The 22,190-nt window shown below is 48.2% G+C and overlaps 7 protein-coding genes across 8 annotated transcripts; 3 read left to right on the top strand and 4 right to left on the bottom strand.

Annotated features, from left to right (window-relative positions):
- Positions 1-99: 99 nt before the first annotated feature.
- BDBG_06262 (TAM domain methyltransferase) lies at positions 100-3,353 on the bottom strand. Its single transcript, XM_002623368.2, has 13 exons — positions 2,568-3,353; positions 2,434-2,491; positions 2,318-2,352; positions 2,147-2,200; positions 2,033-2,039; positions 1,860-1,904; positions 1,745-1,780; positions 1,539-1,635; positions 1,438-1,462; positions 1,341-1,366; positions 1,237-1,267; positions 758-1,112; positions 100-614 (listed from the first exon to the last, which is right to left on the bottom strand). Exons 2-13 carry the CDS (start codon positions 2,476-2,478, stop codon positions 366-368), a joined length of 1,005 nt encoding a protein of 334 aa, XP_002623414.1. The 5' UTR covers positions 2,479-2,491; positions 2,568-3,353; the 3' UTR covers positions 100-365.
- A 1,604-nt stretch (positions 3,354-4,957) lies between these two features.
- On the bottom strand, positions 4,958-7,951 carry BDBG_06261 (ubiquitin thiolesterase). Its single transcript, XM_002623367.2, has one exon. The coding sequence runs from the start codon at positions 7,489-7,491 to the stop codon at positions 5,560-5,562; it is 1,932 nt and encodes a 643-aa protein (XP_002623413.1). The 5' UTR covers positions 7,492-7,951; the 3' UTR covers positions 4,958-5,559.
- Positions 7,952-8,676: 725 nt separating this feature from the next.
- On the bottom strand, positions 8,677-9,350 carry BDBG_06260 (uncharacterized protein; the record flags this gene model as incomplete). The annotated part of the gene is made up of 2 exons (XM_002623366.2): positions 8,677-9,116; positions 9,326-9,350. 2 exons carry the CDS (start codon positions 9,348-9,350, stop codon positions 8,677-8,679), a joined length of 465 nt encoding a protein of 154 aa, XP_002623412.1.
- An 878-nt stretch (positions 9,351-10,228) lies between these two features.
- On the top strand, positions 10,229-11,723 carry BDBG_06259 (ankyrin repeat protein; the record flags this gene model as incomplete). Its single annotated transcript, XM_031722537.1, has 3 exons — positions 10,229-10,510; positions 10,615-11,299; positions 11,365-11,723. 3 exons carry the CDS (start codon positions 10,229-10,231, stop codon positions 11,721-11,723), a joined length of 1,326 nt encoding a protein of 441 aa, XP_031579329.1.
- A 204-nt stretch (positions 11,724-11,927) lies between these two features.
- Positions 11,928-16,031, bottom strand: BDBG_06258. 2 transcript variants are annotated; one of them, XM_031722536.1, is made up of 2 exons: positions 15,768-16,031; positions 11,943-15,699 (listed from the first exon to the last, which is right to left on the bottom strand). In XM_031722536.1, exon 2 carries the CDS (start codon positions 14,521-14,523, stop codon positions 13,246-13,248), a length of 1,278 nt encoding a protein of 425 aa, XP_031579328.1. In that variant the 5' UTR covers positions 14,524-15,699; positions 15,768-16,031; the 3' UTR covers positions 11,943-13,245. The 2 variants fall into 2 exon arrangements, with proteins under 2 accessions (XP_031579327.1, XP_031579328.1); XM_031722535.1 differs by having other exon boundaries at positions 11,928-16,031.
- Positions 14,987-19,161, top strand: BDBG_06257 (rnapii degradation factor def1). Its single transcript, XM_002623363.2, has 2 exons — positions 14,987-15,638; positions 15,728-19,161. The coding sequence occupies exons 1-2, from the start codon at positions 15,341-15,343 to the stop codon at positions 18,082-18,084; spliced, it is 2,655 nt and encodes an 884-aa protein (XP_002623409.2). The 5' UTR covers positions 14,987-15,340; the 3' UTR covers positions 18,085-19,161.
- On the top strand, positions 19,161-22,119 carry BDBG_06256 (RTA1 domain-containing protein). The gene is made up of 3 exons (XM_002623362.2): positions 19,161-20,519; positions 20,631-20,967; positions 21,111-22,119. The coding sequence occupies exons 1-3, from the start codon at positions 20,364-20,366 to the stop codon at positions 21,704-21,706; spliced, it is 1,089 nt and encodes a 362-aa protein (XP_002623408.2). The 5' UTR covers positions 19,161-20,363; the 3' UTR covers positions 21,707-22,119.
- The last annotated feature ends 71 nt before the right edge of the window (positions 22,120-22,190 follow it).

Raw genomic sequence — 22,190 nt, 5'->3', positions numbered from 1 at the left:
CGCCAGTAAATGCGGGGAAAAGACATCTCAAAGGAAAAAAATGTAAGGGTGACGAAAAGTACCATACGGTTTTTTTTTTTTAAAAAAAAAAAAAAAAAAAAAAAAAAAAAAAAAAAAAAAAACCTTGCGGGACGATATATATCATATATCATATATGTTCGTCAGATTAGGTCGTCATCAGTGCAATGCAAGAAAAAGATGATGGTAGTGGTAAAGAATAATGGCTAAAAAAATTGTAAACGGAAGAAAAACAATGTAAAACGAAAAACTGCCCATCAACAACCCCGTCTAACCTCCCCACTTCTTGACTTAATATTGTATCCGAATGGGATCTTCCCATACAAAAGAATGGTAGCTAGGTATGCCTAGGAAGTGGCGGCATCTTCAGGCTTCCTGCCATATGTGAAATGTACCCAGCCGTACATATGGATCTCTCGGTTTTTGATATCCTTGCGGACCCCGGAGAGAAGCACCTGGGTCTCCTCGGCACTCCACCCCAGAATCTTCGTGAAGAGGAAGAGCGAGTACGGCTCCAGCGCCTGCAATACCTGCAGCTGCTGGAAGCGCCCGATTTCTTTCAACTTCTTGTCCTTGGGCCAGGTACCGATGGGGAGCTAATTTTTTAAAAATTTTTTAACACGCACATTAGATAAGGTTTTAATTAACTTATGTTGAGACGAGGGGAAGATAATAACAAGAAGAGGAGGGGAAGAGAGAGGCCGTGGGCAGACGCGGGTAGGTATATAGGATCTCTCACCTTCTTAAGCGTGGTCTTAACATCCACGAACCCAGCCTGCTTCAACTTCTCCGGAAACGTCTTCACGATCTCCAATGGCTTTCCAAACTTGGCACTTGCTTCGTATTCCATATGCATCCATTCCAACGCATGTTTTGCTTTCTCGAGCGTCCCGTCATCGCTAAGGAAACACGGCTCGATGGATTGAATCTCAAAGTATCCGCCCGGCACCAGGTTCTTGTAAGCCTGCTCGAAGAGCTTGTCGAAGTCGCCGATTGATCCGGCTAGTTCGCGCGCATGGATGAAGTCGAATGGTCGGGTATATGGCCATGTTGCCTCGAGGTCGTCGATCTCAAAGACACAGTTCGTGGGGACCCTGCAGGTAGAAGATGGTGGGTCGGTTGCTTGCTCCAACAACCAAAAAAGGGGCACAAAAGGGAAATGAGGGGGGAGGAGATTGTGTGCGCGTGGGTGCTGTCAAAGAATGTTTCAATTCTTACCATGATGGTTGGATGGGACTCAGATCATTCCCTATAAGATGACTATTAAATAATAATTCTTCAGAATACTTGGGCAGCATTCTAAAATAGGCGATAATGCTTACCCACAACATGCGACTCGGGGTGTGCGCTGCAATTGATACACTAAGTTAGAGCTAATTCACAGACAAAGAAACCAGAATTATAGATAGCAGTACTCACTCTGCAAAGTCAATCGCCCATATTCCTGTTTCGAAGGGATGGTCAGAGAGGGCCAGGGCAAACAAGATATCGATAGGTAAAGGGCCGAAACCGCGCCATACCAGTGCCTGTTCCAATATCAAGAACTCGCTGTGGATTCGCTTTTATCGGGGAAACATATATATCTCCACCTAAGAGCAGTTTGTAGATGTGGTGGGTCTGTGTTCCGAGGGGCGGTCAGATGAATTTCTTCAAAAGGTAATTGCGCAATTACCAGTATAGTATATGACGTCGGAGAGGATTATGGCTAAGCTTCGGATATCCTTACCAAGTCCATGCGATCCTGCTCGTCTTCATCATTTGGCTGACGGGAAGGAGCGAGAATATGTTAGTCCCAGATTTTCCAAACGTAATCACATATGGCGAGGAGATTATGGACCCACCAAAATATATTCCCCAGCGCGGAACGAATTGTAACGTCTTCCGTTCTAAGTCCCCAGAAGTCGCAAGTAGGCGGTCGTTGTATCAGCATTCGTAGCTCTCAAGCCGGCCCTTCAGGATTGGAAATGACAACGGCCTCGGTAGACGTTGTATCTGTGAGAACATTTCCACGTACCGCATATCTAGCAGGTTGTCAGAGCTCCTCAAATTCAGAGAAGAATAAATATATACATATATATATATATATGTATAAGAAGGCGCTGATTGATATAGGAATGTGATTCCTTACACATAGTTTTTTATGCTGGAGGCAAGCGTCGTTGCATAACTGGCACTTCCCACGCTGTGATATTACCGAGAACCATAAATCAGCAAGAATACTCACTAGATCCTGTTACGGATCAAGTATATAGAAAGCATGTTCCCAAGCTAGAATAGGAGGAAGCACTGGGAAACTCACGAGCCCTCGAATGCAGAGTCGGTATCGTCATTAGGCTACACATAAATATCAAGGTTAATTCCGAAGGTTGGTATTTGGTGAAAACCAAAGGTAAGTAAAAAGAAGACGGAACAGACATCTGCTTCGATATTTGGCACCGCATTATGAGCGTCGTTGGCCATAGTGAAAAAATATCTGGAAGAGTAAAGGTGGGAAAATGCGCTTTGGTATAAAGTTTCCAGAGACCTGACTGAATGCGGAAGATAACTACCTAAGCGGTGGTGATTGTTTGGTTTTGGGATATTGGTATTGTTATTTATAGCAGAACTAGAATTCTTCGGTCAAGCTTCTGGCCTTTGGAGGGGTTGAAATTGGGGGAGAAGGATGATCTTGTCGAGACGGACAAAGGAGAATTTTGAAGGGCAGCCATAAATAAATAAACAGGAGGGAAACCAAAAGGGGAGGGGGACGGCAGATGTTCCGGGCGGATATTATCCTTCGCCGTCACAAACGAGCTAAAGGTCATCCGGCTGGGCATCCAGTAACTTATCATTGTCAATAACCACCAATCATGGCCCTCTAAGCCTGCGGGCGAATGCCCATTGTTGCTCGATTTCCCTTCTGCTCGCGCCGCCGGGCGCCATGACCCGCGTGGGCGACGAGGATTGTCGACTTTGGTGGTGATTCTGTGAATCTGTGAAGGGTAACTAAGGGAATGCTAGCGGAGATCAAGACATGTTATGTTCCAATTAACCGGCCTTAAAACGGGCGACTGTGGACTAGGTCTCCTCCTCCACCCTGGGAACTTCCTCCTCCCCGTCCGCGTTCTGGAATGGTTCCTCATCCCGGCTCCCCGTGCGCAATGATTCGAGGAGGAGTGTCGCGCTTGGATCCAGCTTACTCCAGAGGAGGGAAGTCAATTGGCCTGCAGGACAATAGGACGCTTGGGGCCATGGATGGGCCGGAGGCGGACAGCGCTCGTCGTGGCACCAAGGGATATACAGCGTATACCTACCCGCTATCCGGCTCATCCCATCCGGCCGCTATTTTAGACGAATAATGAGGTGAGGTTGTTTTTTCTGCAAATCCAAATTATTCACCTCAACTGTCAAGCCTTCTTACGGATTATCAGCAAGAGTCTGATTTGCGACATGAGCAACTACGCTTGGTTATCTGGTGATATTCCTCATTTGATATAAAACAAAACAACCAGTGCCCTGTCTACGGATTAACAGGGAATCAAGGACTTGAGATGTGTTTCTGCAATAATCCAAATCCTTCAGGACCATGCCTGTATGTCAGACCAGTTATTTTTGAAGCTCTGTTGGGCAATGTCCCTCTTGGCCCCGAAAGCACGAACGTGGCTCATACGGATCCCTTCTCCAGCCACCTAGCCCTTCCAGTTCAGCAGCTGATTGACGGGTCAAAGAAGGGTTCTGCTCTTCATATTGTTCTTCCGTTGACCCCCATAAACGGGCATCCATATTCTTCTACTGGCTGGAATCCAAATTGCGGGGTACATTCACCTCGATTTATGTTTCCCCCTTGTAGGGATATTTTATTATTTGTGCTTTGGGCTGTCGTGAGTGCAAGTGGATAAGGCAAGCTCGCCAGTTCATTCTCCGTGCATTCCATTACCATTCCATTACCATTCCATTACCCTTATTAACTACCATTCTGGTCCGGTTTCCAGCGTTTGGCTCAGACCAGAGCAGGGACGGACGAGGGTTAGGAACATTGCTGGAAGCCTGAAACCAAAATTCCGAGAATGGTTTCTTGACTGGTTATCACAACCCTCCTTACAAACACAACCAGTGCGACTTCTCAGCCCTCTGAAGCTCCATTGCTCTGGAATTTATCACGGTGGACTGCACTTTACTGCGTCCCACGTCTGTCGGGTAGCGACAGAACACAATCAATTTCGAACAATAGTATTATTGTAGATCCAAGAGAGGATTGAGATCAAGCATGCCCTTCAGACAAATTCCCTAGGAGCATCCATGCTCCTTTATATCCCTATGTTATGACATTCCGTTGGAAGTGTGACACCAAGCGCGAAGCCGAATTCTGCCATCGATATCTATCCGGACGGCTGGAGAGTTTTGGCCTCCCGGTTTAAATCGTTTTTAAGTCGCGGGGCAAGGCATACCGCAAATACTTCGCAGGGGAGTGCAACCTATAATTTTTAGTGACGATTGTGTATGATGTTTTTTGGACATCTCTCATGTGGAACGCGGAATACGAAAAATTCAAGGAGAGCGGCAATCTTGCCATGCTAGCGGCCACTTCGTAATGTAGCGAACGACTCACGAAGTGTTCTTGCCGAGGACAAACGACACATCCATCCGCAACGAGGTGATCAGTGGCAGACACATCGTTTGGGGCAGGGCGATTAGAGAACAAGTTAAATTACGAGTTTGCAGGCGCTCTAATCCTGGATGTACTGTCCTCATCCGACCCTTCTTGCCCAGCAGAGCAGGAAGGCACAATATGTACATATACAGTAACTACATGTTACCCCTTGGCGTCGTACCCTAATCCATGGTAGAAGCCATGAAATTCAAGAAAGTAGGGCTTACCATCCACGGCTAAAACTGCCGGGTTATATATCATTCCCACTACACCGGGTAATAATGATGAGGCATGTTTGAAAGAACAAAGTTCTGAAGAACATGAAAGTGTATAAGTGAATAGTTTAACTAGAACTGTTTCAAGCCTAAACTCTATATATATCAATATATGTAACTTATATATAACTCGAACATAGAGTGAAGGGCGGTAAAATCTTCTGAAGATACATACATATGAGTCAGTATGCTAAAAAGATGACTATTTAACTAGTGATAACTTGCTAAACATTAAAATGAGATAAAAATGAGATAAAAATGAGATAAAAATGAATAAAGGAAATAACCGAAGGGATAGCGTTGCTTCCCTCTAACCCAGTGCAAAAAGAAAGAAAAGAAAAATAAAGCACCAACGGGGAGAATGGTGAAAGTGAAAAGCAAATCATTTCGCGCCAACCGAAGGGGAAAATAAGTTGATATCTTTGATGATATTGTCTGTTGATTCCATCCGAGACCCCTTCCCTTCTTCCCCTCCATGCTTCAGTATTTTTTTTCTCTGCAGGTTTCCTCTATTTCCTCATTTGCTTCGTGTTCAATTTTTTTAAAATTTCTCCAACCTCCCCCCCCCCGGGGGGGGCCCTACCATTCATCCCCTTCTATTTTCATTTTGTTTTCCTAGCCTTGAGGTAGAAAGATCTATTCTTGTTCATCATCACCCGGCCTCTCCATTTCGTAGAAAAGCAAATAAACCTCCCTCTGCATCCCCAGCACATCGCTAGTTTTGCATTCTTTAACCTTATCATCGCTGATCCGCCACCAGCGGTCATTCGCCCGTTTTTTCCGCCGGATACGAGACTGGAGCCCGGCGCCCGGTACTGGAATTTTTGCACTCTTCGTGCTCGACTGGCGCCTTAGGCTAGCGGAAGTAGATGCAGCGGCATCCGACGAGGGGGATAGAGTCAATCGTGGCGTAGCAGGTGATGATATGGAGGGGTCTTGATTCTCTTCTTGTTCTTGTTGCTGTTGTAGCGGGGGAGTTGATTGTTGGGACACCGGAGCTAGAGGGCCCACTGTTCCTCCGCTTATGCCGGTTGAGGGCCGGGAAGGGGACGCGGACAATGAAGGGATAGGAAGGGAAGCGCTAGACGCTGATGGAGATGGAGAGTTATCGGAAATGCTGAGAGGACTAGCGTCAGAATCCTGGCCGGCAGGAGTCTTCTGTTTCGGGTGAATTTGGGGGCTCGGGGCAGTCGATGGGTTCTGACTTGTTGAGCGACTTTGCGAGTAAGAGCGGAAAACGTCTGGGGTAGAAAAGGGCGCGTAAAGATGGTTGCGCCGGAAGGATTCGTAATGGCCGCTGTGATGGCTGCCCTTGTGGCAGACTATGCCCAGCAGCTTGTACCACTTCTGATCGAGGATGCCGCCAATAGGCAGTCGTTCGGGAAACGACACCTTGGCGGCGTTTTTTGTAGAGCTATTCTGATCGAATATTGAACGGGATAGATGTATGGCTATCAATTTGGGGAAGGAAGTGATTCGCATATGTCTTGCGATGTTGCGCTTTGGGACGTCATGGGCATTTGGCATACTGACGCCCTTGGGGACGGTTTCCGGGTCACTTTCAAGGGCGTCTCGGATGAGAGAAAGTTCGCGGTCCAGGTGTTTGAATTCCCGCGCCGACTTAGTCTTCTCCATTTCTGCTTTCTTCATTTGATGTGCTTGCAGAAGGACGCAGTTGTCGCATCGGAAGTCGTCGATATATTCCGTTTTGAGCAGGCCGTCGAAGCACGAACTTAGAGTAGTAGAGCTCTGCTGGGGCACCTGAAGTGTAAGGTTGACGAACGAGGTCTGGTTTGGCTTGTATCTATAGTGGCACGATTGGCATTCTATTTGAGACTCCATCATCCCTTCAAATGGGAAAGGAAACTCGGTATCCAGAGTCTCCGCCTTCACATCCGTGGATGGTGATCCGTTCTCTAACTCCGAGTCACTGTTCCCAACATTGTATCCAATTACAGACTTCACATCCACCATCGAACCCACCACATCGACGCTGAGAGAGGACCTAGCCGCCCTTTCCCGTGCCTTAACACCGGCGTGGTATTCGTCACAGAGGCGTTCTGCAACAATTTGTAAAAATTCTTGCGCGTCCTGCTGATTCCGGCTGATCCGCGTTCGGAACGCCCTCTCCAAAGCCAATATAAACCCTCGCGCGGAGATCGTCTTCCTATATATAGGCCGCTCGTTTAAGCTGTCAAGCATCTCCTTCAGGGCTTTGGTAACGGGTGCCTGCTGCAGGTCGCGAACCTTCTCAGGCGTCGCTCCACGTGGGACGTTTTCGATATCCGGCAAGGCATCGTATATTTCGGGGCCCTCCAGCTCACGTCGATAGAGTTCTCGTATCAGGTATAAGCGGAGGTCACCCAGGCCGGCCAGGGCTTGGAGGACGGAGTTGATAAAGCAGTCATTGGACGGGTTCAACAGGCCGACAATGCCCTTTTTCCTGCTGCTGCCATTCGATTCCTCGCCGTCGATTGTAAAGTTGGGGCCGAAAACGTAGAAGAGGGTAATAGCGGCTAGGGAAGCGCCAGCAGCATAGGCTGCAACGGTTGCAGGTTTGTCGGGCATGAGACAGGTTTACCCGTCCATGCTATGCAGCAAAACTTGGGCTAGTCGAAGGTGGGCTGAAACGGCCTTTCGTTTTCGGGGGCCTTGAAGAGGTATTGGAGGGAATCTTTATAGGTATTGTGAAGGCGCAAGCGGCAGTATGCAGCGCTGGTGGAGGTTAGTTACAGCGCAGCCGCAGCCGAAGTCGTGGGGCGATTGATGGAAGACGCAACCCCCGAGTGCCGACGAGGCGTGGGAGACAAGTCGCCTGTCCTTATGACGCACATTGAAGAGGGCAATAGTTGTGCAGAATATCGCCCTGAAATATCAGCGTGAATATGTTCCGCGTAAAGTAAAAAATATGCCGTGAAACACTTGACACCGGCACATCAACAAATATGATCTCTGGTTGAGTAGCCGCCTCAGGGTTGTTTCCCAGGGCCATGAGAAATCCTGTCACTACTTAACTAACAAAGTAAAAGATGTGATTTATGCCTTTCAATTTGTGGATATATTATCTAGATATTTAACACATTGCTCTAGTAGGCAGCATTCCTGTTTCGTTTCATCGCGTAAGTACGCTTCGTTTCTTATTCCAACTTCTATTAAAACAGGGTATGTATGAAAAGGGCATAAATCGTTTACATATACTGAACGGTCCTCCAACAAAGCTGTTTGGTAGGTTACTTGTGCGAAAATATTTAAAGCTTCCAAACAGAGCTATGTCTGCGGGATGCAGAGTTGTGCAACTGATAATAGAAAAGGATTCTGCTTGCGAAACATTCAATCTTTTCAGTCATTTAATTTTTGTAATGTTTGTTGTCCCACAACGACAAGAAGCCTTGCGTTGTCCTTTGTCCATTTGCCTCCTGTCCCTCAGTTCCTGAAGTGCGCCTTAGTATGTCCATCAAGCCGAAATCAGATAAAGAGAAAATGAAAGAGATCACGTAAGGAAAATAAGTTAAAAGGCACATGAAAAAACAAGAAATTGAGCTAGTACTAGAAACCTTATTCAGAGAGATTGAACAAAATAAAAACACATGAAGAAAACATGGGCAAGAAAGAATCAGAGCTTCAAACAACTAAACACACGATCACGAGGATTTGGGCTCGGGAGCATGAGAATTGAAGGCGTGCACTGAAACCCGCAGTAGCTGAGAAGTTCTAGCGATACTGCCCATAGGGAGGACGTGACAATCATCTTTTCTATGCCTTGACACGACTCCGAGTTCGGCTTCCAATTCCCTCAGTGGCGCGAGGCTTGGGGGTTTTCTTTTCAGTTTTCGTGCTTCCCTCGCTCTTCTTGGGTCTGCCTGGGCCCCTCTTCTTCTCGCCATTTGTCGCAGTGTTGGCTTGGGTTCCATTTGTTCCCTTGAAGGGTTCGGTATCGGATTTCTGTTTTTTGTTGGCAGGTTCATCTTTTGGCGCCTGGGCGGCTTTGTCGGCTGCATCGTCGCGTTCGTGCTTGTCTCCCGCGCTCTTTGAAGAGCTGTCAGCATCTTTATCCACGCTAGGAGATGTAGCAGTTCCCGCCTGGGGTGCGCTGACCGCTTTATGCGCGTCCTCATTCAGCGCGGCTGGCTTTCCAACATCCACGGTAGCGGTGTTGCTATTATCTTCTTTCTGAACTTCACCTGTTACGGGAGCTATGGGTTGAAGATGATTAGTTAATTTTCAAAGTAATAAACATTACTCATGTGGTGAGAGGGAGCTCCGTGGTAGTAATTCAGCTGGGCACATCCAACAAGCTTGAAAATAGGGGGGAAATGTAAGTAGCAGAAAGTGCGAAACTGCAGAATGTAATAAGCAGGACTGGAGTCGCAACTCCAGAGTTATCCACCAGTCTCAGACATACCTCCATTGGTTGTTTCAGTGGCCATGGTTGGTATTTATTGAGCGACTGTCACGTATTGAGACGCTTAAGCGGAGAGCGGAAGCGCGCAATTGTGCGATTGGATTGGCTATTCCGTCAAAACGACGTCTTTGATGAATGCAGATGACAGAGATGGTTAAAATGAACTGGATACTGGGTGGGAAAGTGATGATGCAGAGGATGGCGATGATGGCAACACAGCAGTGTTTAGGAGATGAGGTTGGAGGCTGACTGGGATGGGATGTGTGGTTGCAACCGTGACTTGAAGTAGCTAGTCAGCTCTTCGACCCAGATCGCGTGCGGCGGTGACGCTGGGGAGGTTCCTGCTTTGCGGGACAAAACTCTGCCCGGAAAGAAGCTAATAGAAAGCGGTTAGAAAACCATGAGACTGCTATTTTTAGCATTCTGCAAATATCTCCAGGTACGGTAACAAGAGTACTCTGTACATACCTATAGGTAGGTCTCTACCTTGCTCAGATTCTTACTAAATTGGTGGAAAGGTACATGCAAAGCGCCCCCTTCGTTTGTTTTTCAGCTGGCCACTCTCTATCTACATTAATCCAAGTCCTGACAGGCTCACACTCCACTAGTTGATCGTCAAAATCTAGTTAGTACCTTTCAAAGCCGGCCCTTTCTCCTTTTCCGAAAGCCCGCCTGTTTTAGTCTGCACGTGTGTCACTTTCGTGGCAGCGGGATGTCTCTTGCTATTCTACCAGTCGAGATCGTCCTTGAAATCGCGAGTCATCTAAAGTCAGAATGTGACATCAACTCATTTGCGCAGACAGGCTGCCATCTCTACATGATTCTAAATCCGTATCTCCTCAAATATCACATAACCCAGAACGGGGGTTGGAGCAGCTTTGCTATGGGCCGCTCAGATAGGAGATGGAAGCACTAGCTAGACTGTTGCTTAGCTACAATGATGCAGAGAATCGCAGAGTAGACCCTAATTGCGCCGATGCTATGTACCGGCTGAGCCCCCTAACCATCGCAGCAATAAAGGGACATACCAATATCGTCAAACTTCTGCATGGAACTCTAGGAACTATATTTGTTGACGTAACTAATACAGGACGCACGCCTCTCTCCTTTGCAGTCGAGAACGGGCATGTGGAAATAGTAAAGCTTCTGATAGACAACGATGAATTATTCTCTGTGCAAGACTGGGTGCGATGGAGACCCTTGCTATTATGAGCTACGACTCCTAGACCCATTTTTGGCGATGGCGGTGAACTGTATTGGAAAGAACATGGTCAAACCAAAATGACAAGTCGAGCCGATTGAGGGCTCACAATGACCATCAGCGGCCGGGGTTTCGCCCAAGACACTGGTCCTATTACAGCCGCCTACTGCCACCAGATTTACCACCCTTACAATGGATGCCGATGCCTGCGTATGAAGCAATTGTGGATCTGTTACTTAAGGGTAGGGGTGCACTTGAAGCCACCGACCGGGATGGTAGGACCGCTCTCTGTTTGGCCGCAGAATGTGGCTACGAAGAGGGAGTAGAGATTCTCCTTAAGAAAGGGGCTGCGTTGCAACCTCCAGACCGATCTCCATTATTGTTCGCCCTGGCAAACGAACATACCTCAATTGTACGCATACTGCTAGAGGGAGATACAGCTCAGACATTACACGCGGTCTCAGATGGACGAATGACACCGCTAAATTTAGCGGCATCGCGAGGAAATGAAGAAATGGTGAAGCTCTTCCTTCAGAAGACAGTTCATCAGGAGCATGCCTGTTTCAGCTCTAGTTGGCGGCCGCTTATAGAGGCGTCAAGAGAGGGCCATACCGGGGTGGTCGAGTTCTTAGTCGAGTTCTTGCTAGCCGAGCAAGCCCGAAGATGGCCAGGATATTCTAGTCTTTGGCAGCCGCTTTTCTGGGCTGCCTACGGCGGATATGTCACATGGTGGGATTGTTACTCTCAGCCGGGCGAGCACCTGATGTGGGCCAGTTCGTTGTTAATGGCGGGAGTACGGATCGCTTTTTGCTTTTTGACGGCTCGACACCGTTGTCAGCTGCTGCAATGCATGGCCACACGCTTGTCGCGGAACTGCTGCTTGAAACAGGGAAATGCGACGTGAATGCCCGAGACCAGCATGGGTGGGCACCGCTGACATGGGCTTCAAGGAGTAGCGATGAAGAGATGGTATACCCATTGCTGGAAAATGGAGCTGATAGTGAATACATCGATGCTCCAAGTCCCCCTCCTGTCTTTCGCTACGGTGATATTCCCCTGGGACATGTTGCATCTCTGCTGTCAAGCGTGGATGGGGATGAGGCCCCTTATTACTTCTTCCGTGAGCCACTCGACTCCGTTCGAGGCAGACCTCGCCCAAGTTTCCCTACTTACTGTTACCCAGTGTCTTTTACTTAGAAACTTGCCATAAAATATACCTGATGACATACTTACTAGAACTTTATCGAAGGGACCTTCCTTTTCTGAAAGATTTCAGATGGGGAAAGAAAGGTATATAGATGATTATCAACCCTGAGACAGTAGCTGGAGGCGAATTAGCCCTAATTAACTAGGCCTAGAACCTTTCAAACCAAGCGCATTGGCTTGGCAAAAGCTTAGATTCTTCCGCTGTGATGTCCGGGATATGGCTCAATTTGAATTCACGAATGGGGTAAATAAATATGAACGCATAGTAAGTTAACTACTGCATAGGCGAAAGATGAGGATAAAAATTTATTCAGTTAAATAAACCAAAGCTCAGATAAACGTTCCTACAATGCCCATCCTCAGGAGCTAGCTAGATATACAATATCTCTATCTGGCGTTGCCCCTTTCTCTTGTATGCATCTAAACAGCAGCATTCAATCCCTACAGGCTTCTTGGAACAATGAAGAGCTTGCAGCCAGGGGCTCCCTGGAGGGGAGAATGAGCACTTACCAACCTATCTGTTAGTCGATTCTGCAAGAGGATAGATGTCACAAAAAAAAATCTCCCTTGATTAAAACATCTCTAACATACTTGATAGATAGCCTCAGAAAATAAATGGGAGGGCTATCGCGAATATACCAATATGTTACATACACCCAATACTACTGGTAAGGCAAATAAACAACATGTGGGACTATTTGTAGAAAGAGGGTCAAAATGCAGGTACTTATGCAGGAGATGTCTGCACAAGGAGTGAGAGGTTGGCCTGAAATGCTTTCTTGCAGTTAGCGCTATTCCGTCCAGGCTTGTGGTCGTCTAGTGAAGCAGTCATGTTCATTTGACTTGCTGGTTATGACTTTGGATAGGAACCACGGTGAGGTTTGCGACGCCATCTCCCACCCTTGAAAATAGTCGGCTATCACCTGACTTATCGGCCGGCTGTCACTTCATTTAGGAAGTCAGTATCGCGCTTGAAATAGGCGATATATTTTATAGTTCTCCAGTTTGATGGTTGGTCAAATGATTGACGGGCAGGCGCGGGATGGTTTGCTAGTTGCTGGTGTCTCCGTAATACCTATATCCCTGACAACTGCTTCTGGTATAGTGAGGTAGCTCCATCCGTAAAGTATGGTGGTGGTCGAGGTCGCAATTTGGGTTGTAATCATCCATTTGCCCAAACGTCTCCGCGTTGTTTGCTAGACACTAATGGGTTGTCTAACCCGCCATAGAAAGCTGGACCTCGACAGTGGAGAAAGGGAGGTAAGTTTTTATCTTTACGCAGTGTCTTTCGAAATGGGCCTGTAGTCAAGACATAGTTTGGAACCCGGCCTTGTTCCCATCTTCCTACTAGAATCGTGCTTTGCAGACAGAGGCGAAAAGGAGATGCTCCAATAAAAATTATGAGTTGCGAGTGGCCGATTTCTCAGCGTTACTTTCCAATTGCAAAACTCCTCCCATGCACGTATAGTATAGAAGGGACAGAAAAATTTCATACAACCAATGTTGCCATAGCTCATTCCAGACAGATCCCACCCAATAATGGACTAGATCCAAGGGTCGTTTGTGGGTTGGACCTTTCTGAGGATTGTTCGGAAGTAGGTTCTTCTTCGCCTGCGATAAATTGTTTAGCATGGCTCAGCAGCCAAGACGCTTCTGAGTACAATTTCTGTTCAAGGCACAGCTGTGCCGCGTCCAATGATAATCGTAACAAGTGTTTCCGCATGGTTGGTTGGATTCGTATGCCGCGGCTCGCGGGCCTGTGCTTCATATAAGTTAAAGCTGGGTTAACATCCGGATTGGTCGGGTGGTACAAGGGTAAACACGCTCCCCAGAAGTACCTGCTACTGGATAACTGATCAGAGAGCATACGGAATTCATCGAACAGAGCGACAGGAATCTCCTGGACTTCGGGGCTTCTGCAATGGGTTGAAATCCACGAAGCCAATTCAGATCCTGTGGTACGCAATGAGGCACGGAAGGGATCGTGCTTCGAACCAATGAACTTGTCGCCAGGAGGTAATATTCTGCAAAGGCGGATATAGTACCTCAAAGAGGATTGAATCCCTTCACCATACTTTATCTCAGCGGTAACGAATTCACGTAACATGTTCATCAGGCAAAGGCGCTGCGTGGGCAGGAGAGAGTTTGTAAGCCCGCCACTAGAAGGGCCGTTAGATACCATCTTCACCCACTCGATAACTGTGTTTTGAAGTCGGTCAACAACCATGTATGGCATGACTACACCCATAGTGGGCCGGCTACCGAAAAAGAGCATTCTTGACTCGATGTCTGTGGCAGAATACCATGCAACGATTCTCGAGCCCACACTAGAAGGCCCGATGGCATTGGGCGGCTTCGAAGGCGGAGATGGGAGCCCATGCGCCCGCAGACAACAGTGTAGGGCATTATGATCAGCTCGTCCGGATGCTATCAGTTCGTCTAGCAGTCCAAGAGGATCCTCCGCTAATTTCTTCCTCACATTGGGTGCACCTTGAGCGTTACTGTCATTTCGATCTCTCCGGGGCAATGGCTTAGCTGGGACTATTCGGAAAAGAGGGTGGTCGAGGATGGAACTCAAGTGTTCGTCGGTATCCTTGCTTGAGGTACTCGGTCCGTTGGGATTCTTCGGGAGACGATTGGGTGTCGATGACTGTGCTGATCGGCCTATCGGTTTAGCTGGCTCGTGGCCATTGAGAAAGGATGAAAGACGGCGAGATTCTCGCGTAGAACGGCCGAACCGGGGACATTGTTTTGAGAGTGACCTCAAACAATGCGCTCTAGTAGCTTCCATTCCCCCTCAATGCGCTCCCCCCAGCCGGTGGTAATTGAGCAGTAGTAGAGAGTTACCAGTTCTCCCATTCACCACGGACGGATGGTTGGCCGTATTCCCTCCTCTCTAGCGTGCTGTCGTAGCAACAATAGGCGAGGGGGCAAACCCAGATCGGTCACCCAGAGGAAGATTGGTGGTCAACCAAGGAGTGAGGCCAAAGTTAGCTAGTAACAAGTCGACGGGCGAATGCAACCGAGAGCGCACGCGAAAAGGGCCAATTTCCTTAAGTTGGGAGGTAGCCCTGGCTGTGGCTGTTGAAAGAATGCCTCTAGATAGGTATATATACAATAGTTAATGGTCGTTGCAGTTGGAGTTGAAGTTGTTCCTGTGCCTGGAGTAGTAGCAGGAGTGAGGGAGGTGGTGGTGCTGGCGGTAGTCGCCCGACGTAGCGCCGGCTCGCGTAAAATATTCCCAATCGGGACAGAACTGGGCGAATGAGCCGCAGAAGCCAAGAAAGAAAGAAAGAAAGAAACGCGACACATCCTTTGCCTCCCAACCATCCATTTTGTGCCATCAAGACCTGCCCCCGACTCCTCCATCATACCACCTCTCTGCTGTCTCTCCTGGGCTTGATCTCTTCAAAGAGACCGTGCCTTGTCCTCTTGGTGTTTTCTTTTGCCTTTTTTGCCTCCCATCTTGGCCTCGTCGCCAGCTTGCCCTTCTCCCTTCTTGAGCTCGTCAATCTACTCGCTCTTCTACTCTACCCTCTCCTGGCACACTTGCCTTCTTCCTCCTTGCTTTTTTCCTGGCTTTCTCCTTATTATAATCTCTCACAGTCATGTCTGAAGTTCAATTCAGGCCATCCGGCTCGCGTGGTCGGGGGTCAGCTCGTGGTGGCAGAGGCGGTTACAGCTCGAGAGGCGGACGACCCAGCAAGTCCACCAAAGCAGACTCGGAAAATATGCCTGAACCATCTTATGAAGATGAAGGAGAAATTGGCCAACTGAAGAGAAAGCATGCCAACAACCTTTCTACCATAAAAGAGCTTTTTGCGGACTGGACCGATGAGGATCTTGTTTTTGCCCTAGAAGATGCTGATGGGGATCTCGAGATTGCGATTGAGCGCATCACTGAGGGTTCGTTTGTTCTATTCCATGATATACTGCAGCAAGCTACCACATTGACTCTTTACCTATACTAATACTGACCAATATTCTTCGTTTAGGTAATGTTTCGCAGTGGGGTGAGGTCAAAAAGAAACACACCGATCGATCCCGCGCCAAGGCGAAAGACCCTCTCTCGCAGGCAGACTCTACAACATCACCACCAAACCGTGGAGGCCGTGGCCGTGGAGGTTTTGACATTCGCGGACGTGCTCGAGGTGACCGTGGCCGCGGAGGGCGTGGTGGTAGAGCCGGCGCACACGTAAATGGGACTCGTACTGAAAAGCCTGCGATACCAGTAACAGAAGAGCTGGAACCTGCTGCTGTGCCTACTGAGGCATGGGGAAAACCGGAAGAGCCTGCAGCTGCAGACACTGTGGCTTCCAAAGAACCAGGTATTACCGCTGTCGCGAACGAGCCCCAAGAACAAGCTCCACAAAAGAGTAGCCTGATCCCGGAAGGTTCGAAGAAAGGCTGGGCAAGTTTGTTTTCTCAACCAGCTCCACTACCACCCCAGAAAAAAGCTCCTCCTCCGGCGGCCGCGCCGAAACCTGAAGAACCATCCAACATCAAGAAACCGTCCGAGCAACCTTCAGAAGTACCAGAAGTCGCCCCTCAAGCAACAGCTCCCCCAGCTGCGGAGCCGGTAGCCGCGCCTCCCGTACAACCAGCACATGTTCCAGTGATTCCAAAGGATGAGTTGACTCAGACAAACCTTGAACGAGTTCCGGATGTATCGCACCCACAGGCTAGCACGACGCCAGCGAGCACAGTAGCAACAAGCACCCCCGATCAAACCAGCAGTTCCGGTGTCAGTGCATCGCAAACCAGACCAATCTCAGGCTATGCTGCTACTGCATACAAAGCTACAGCTGGGCCTGGACGTGCGGCAACCTTGCAGCGCCGTGTTATGGAACAGCAGGAGGCAGTCGTTATGCCTGGAAACCATGCCGTTGATCGTGCTGCTGTCCAGTTCGGCAGCATGGGGTTGAACGGGCCAGTCGAGGATCTCGACATTGATGAAGAGAGAGAACAACCAGAGACTCGTCCTCAACCTCCGCAACACTCACCCGTTGCTCCCCGCGCATCCCTCCCCCCTTCCACTCAAGCTCAGGCGCCAGCTCAGCCCCCAACAGACGCTATTGCCCTTCCGCGCCCTGCTCCTGGCCTCCCTCCTGCCCCTTCAGCGACTGCTGCAGATGCTTCATTTAACGACTTTGGGCGATATACCGAAGCACAGAAGCCGTTCGACCCTTTCAGCCAACAAGCTGATCAGTCGCAGCAACAAACGCAAGAACCCTTCTCCAACCAAACTCCCATCCCATCTCAACCCACCGTCACCACGGCTGCAGATTATTCCGCAATTTATGGAGGGGATCAAACACGGAACCCTTACTATTATGGCTCGTACGGCCAGTCTCAGGACGGCGTTGCGACACAGCAAAGGGCTGGAAGCGGATTTAATGTCAGCGGTGCAGATGTACAGCCTCAGGCCGCTGCCACTCAACCACCAAGCCGCTTCACCCACGTGGAAGCTCCCAGCAGTGGTCAAAATACACCTAACCCCACGCTGCCTGGCCAAACTGCTCAGCCGACTCAACACGTCCCTCAGGGGCAGGGTGCCCACGGCGCCTACAACTACGGCTATCCCTATTACTCTAACCCCCATTATGCGAATACATACATGAATCAAATGAACCAACATCAGTATGGAAGAAATCGCCCTATGTACGATGACGCAAGAAGATACGAAGAACACTACCTTCACAACAACCAATTTAGTTATGGTAACCAGTATGCTGCTGCACCCTACGGTGGCAAGGGTGGAATGTACGCGCAACCTCAACATGGATTCTCTTATGATCATGCCTCTACGCCTGCTACAGCTGCTACATTTAATCAAGGTGTTCCTGGACGTGAAGCCGGATATGGCCGTGCTGGCTCCGCCCAGCCCTCAGAGGCCCAAAGCTCGGGCCACACGGCCTTTGGCGGCATCCCAGACGTTTTTGGCCGGACACAATCTGGATTTGTCCAAAGCCAACCCATTGCTCAGCAGCAGCCAGTGAGCGCAGAGGAATCGGCAAAGGGATTCGAAGCGCCCAAGGCCGGCGGACCAAGCCCTTCTTTGGCTCAAGCGAACCGTCCTGGCTCCGCAACCAACAGTGGTCCAGGTCAACCCCAGGCTGGTCAGACTGGCCTACCTCCTGCGCAGGGTCAACCAAACCAGCAGGGATTCGGAGCGTATCCTCTTAACCCACAATACGGTGGACTAGGAAGCCTTGGAGCGCATCACCAGGCTGGAGCCAATGCAACCCATCACCAAGCCAGCGGATATGGCAACTACGGAGCAGGGTTTAGCGGCAACTACTACGGGAATACCGGTCGCGGTGGAGGATGGGGCGGCAACTATGGCCATTAAGGCGCAAAACATACTAAATGAGCTAGGAAACGCTTGGCTGGGTGAAGCACGCCCCTGGGATGCAGTGGTTCGTGAGGGTTCTCTCAGCCCTCCATGTGTGCTCTCTTTCATGCATGGGAGCTTACTCTTTCGTTTTGTCCCGTAATGACGTCTCCTTCCAGTATCTTGATTTTGTTATTGATTTATTGATTTATTGATTGTTTAGCACCAGGGTATATTATTTTTGCGAATGACCATTGTCTCCCAAAAAAATCGTTCTGATACGTCCTCTTTAAGCTTTTATATTTTTTTTTATTGGCTGTTCCTCTCCTATCATATTCATTTTTCAATTTTCAATTTTTTTTTGTTCCCTTTTTTCTTTTTGTTTGTTCCTCATTTTCATGTCATATCTCCGTCCTCCAAATCCAAACAAACACAACAAACCTTTCTTGTACCAATTATATTAGTTCTTCGTCTTCGGGAGACTGGACTGGCTTTTTTTTGTTATTTTCAAAAGCTACAGCTTCAGTTGATTAAATGGAATGACATGACAGGCATGCAGACAAAAAACAGAAAGTTTCTATTTCTCTCGATTCTCCCTTAGGCTTTCTTTTTCCTTTTTTCTCTTTCACCTTCTTTTCACCTTCTGTTGGAAACATGAAAGTGAAAAAGAATTTGGAATTTGGGTTTGATACTTCTTTCCTCTCAAATGTTCGCTTCCTTGGCACTGGCCATTTGGTGTTTTATCCCACTGGGAGCTTGCTATGTGACGGCAAAAAGAAGCGATTTGAGTTGCGACGAGTCAACCAGATATACCTGTGCCTCAATTAAATTAGAAGTTAGCAGGAGCCTACGTCTCCCTGCGTCTTGCAAGGCGTCCCTCTCTTGAATTCTTCCAACACATATGTAATAATAAGCTTTGGTGAACTGCTGCAATGAATGTATGAATGTCCTACATGCAAAGTATGCAGGTGCAGCGCGTATCTAGCAGCTATATATAGTAGCACAGAGCCGCCGCCCGGACTGCAGATCAATTTCCGAAAAGAGCTAGCAAAACGTTCCTGCTGGATTTTTAACTACACCTCGCTTAAAATCCACCGCCATGGGCAACGTCATTATACGACTAGCAGTGCGACAACGGCAAACAAACTAATGGAAAGGTGACTCGTTGGCGTGTATAGGGCTGATGAGCTGTCGTAATACTTGACTGACCAGGAGCAATCTCAAGATCTCAGATCTCATTTGCTTAGCTAACACTATTTCATTTAGATTCGGTGTCCAACGGGGTGGGGTCTACATGGAAGTCCAGGTAGATAGATCTTTACCGTTTGCGCTCCTCTCCCTAGGAAGAAGGGCCCTCTTTCTCCCTCACCGGTCCCTTGTTCCCCCGTTACAATGTCACGATACCATACCTGCTGCCAACACGCTCCATAAACCAGACAAGAGAGGCGTGCGAAGTTAGGTACGGAAGCAATTCCTGAAGTTTTCTGGCCCCTGCTCAGAGTTAAGGTTTCCAACCAAGAAAGGGGCTAAATAAATATCGTTGCCTGGCGGCGGCCGCCAGGGAATTTCTTTTTGCGCTGGCTCCTTTTCCCCAAGAAGAATAACAAGCGAGTCAGTCTTTGCATGGCTTACCTTACATGCAGAGTTATTACAAGCAAGTGACCACGCGTTAAACGAGGTTACAATAACGTACCTCATACGAGCTGGGTACCAAAAAAGGCAGAAATATGGGAAAGAACGTGATGAATAAGCACCAACAGCGCTTGCAGCAGGGGGTCAGCAGCAGGAGCAGCGAATACAAGCATGCACTTACGAATACTATCCCTCTTACGGTCTCCACTGCTCTTCTATCGCCCGCGGAGTATTAGGGAGAAAATAACATTTTTGTGTTGATACCCGGCAAGTTTCGAATTGCTTCGTTCTTCTTTCGATTATTATGGACTTGACGAAGCAAAGCCCTAGTTCCCTTCTGCTATTGTCTAAATTTAGCATTTGCAACAAGAATGCATTACACGTCCCCAAAGGAAGACTTATCCCAAAAGGAAATATGGATTTCAAGCTATCTGTTGCGAGAGAGAAAAGCTGAGAGGTCTATATGATTTATTTAAGTCTCCATTGATGCCCCGATTTCTCAAGCTACTTGACTGCACAAAAGGATCAATTATTCAATTAATTCCGCATTTCTCTCTTTCTTTTATTCATTTTTAATAGAATCAGGGTCAGGCTTATTCTCTTCTTGCCCTTTCTTTTGCTCTGCTCTCCTTTCTTATCCTAGTTCTCCCCCAGGCCCGCCTGCGATGGAGCAAGCAAACATGAGCCGCTGCGATTTTGACAGAAACTCGGATAATGTTGGCTGGTTATACTGCCCCTCCATTGAGGCTGCTATCCTGTTTACCTCGCTGTTCGCCGTGACCTCGCTCGCTCATATGTTTCAATGGTTTACATTCCGAAAGGTACGCCGCACACCGTACCTCATTTTTTTCTTTGGCCGCCCTTGCATACCTTGTAGGGAAAACACAACAGATAAATATAGACTAAGATTACATTTCCCGCTTTTTACCTAGAGATTTTCTTGGGTGATAGTAATGGCTGCCCTATGGGAAACCGGCGGTTTCGCATTCCGCATAGAGTCCGCGAAGAGGATAGAGGGGTTATGGCACTTCATCCCACAACAACTATTGATCATTCTCGCACCCGTCTGGCTTAATGCCTTTGTCTTTATGGTTATGGGGCGGATGATCTATTTCTTCATCCCGGAGAAGAAGATCTTTGGCATCACTGCGCAGCGGATTACACTCGTGTTTGTGCTGCTGGATGTGTTTTCCATGCTTGTGCAAGCGTCATCTTCCAGCTTGATGTCATCCGATGATCCGAAAATGGTCAAAATTGGCATCAATGTCTGTATGTGATACCTTTTTACCATCTCCTTTCTCTTCTTTATTGGAAACAAAATTACGCGCCATTTCACATTTACCAGCCCCTCTACCCCTTCTGCAATCAATCCAATCACCCTAGTAACCCATCATGCAAAAAAACATGTACAGACATGGGCGGCATCGGCCTCCAAGAGCTCTTCATCATCACATTCTTCCTCCTCGCCGGCCGCTTCCAATACCTAATGAACCAAATGGAACGATACCAACCCAACCTCCTCCCCTGGCGCCGCCTGCTCTATAGCCTCTACGCCGGCCTTATCCTAATCACCATCCGCATTATCTACCGCCTAGTTGAGTACTCCAGCGGCGTGGAAAACGGCCTCGCCACCAGCGAAGTAGCCTTTTACTGCCTCGAAGCCGTGCCCATGATTTTCGGCTTCGTGCTGTTCAACGTCGTGCACCCGGGCATGGTGCTCGTGGGGCCTGAGAGCGAGTTCCCGAAGAAGGATAAGAAGAAGATGAAGGAGGAGAAGAAGCAGAGGAAGCAGGATAAGAAGGATAGTAAGAAGGCTGCCGCCGCCGCCGCCGCGAACCGGCCGAAGCGCTCGTGGAGAAAGCGCAGCCATGGTGTCGGTGATGTGGAGTCGGGAAGTGATTTGGAAACGGAGGGGTTGCGCATGCAGGATGGTTTAAGGGATTCTCATCAGGGAAGTGCTTCGACCGGCTCTCCGTATCACCCAGACAGCCATTATCAGCGACTATGAGGAGGAATTGTTTGACGGCTTTTCAGCTGATTTTGATTGTGATTTTATGCAATTAATGGGTGCGAAGCGTGGCGTTTACTTTGTGCTATTTATTCCCCCTGTCATGATTCTGTTGTGTTTGGTCCTTGTTTCTTCTTATCATTTTATGATTATCTTAATTTTGTTTTCACATCCTTTCTCCTCTCCCCTTGGGAATCATTCCTCACGCTCTATACATGCACACAGTCACTCCATTTCCATCCTGTCAATATATAAATATTAATATATACACATACTCTTTGTTTTGGCTATGGTATAGTTGATGGGTCTTTTTTTTTTATCCCCTCTCTCTCCTTCCCTAATTTAACATTTTCTTTCAGAGCTAAGGGGTCATTCTCTACAGATAATAAGTTTCCTCCCTGCCCCCACCTCCATCCATCACCGGTTTAAAGAAGTAATATAGTCGAAAATAAGAATATATATATATATGTATGTATGCATGTAT

This window comes from Blastomyces gilchristii (genome assembly GCF_000003855.2).
Source record: "Blastomyces gilchristii SLH14081 genomic scaffold supercont1.13, whole genome shotgun sequence".
Lineage (NCBI taxonomy): Eukaryota > Fungi > Ascomycota > Eurotiomycetes > Onygenales > Ajellomycetaceae > Blastomyces > Blastomyces gilchristii.
Note: the sequence above shows the minus strand (reverse complement) of the source record. Positions and strands in the feature narration are given on the sequence as shown.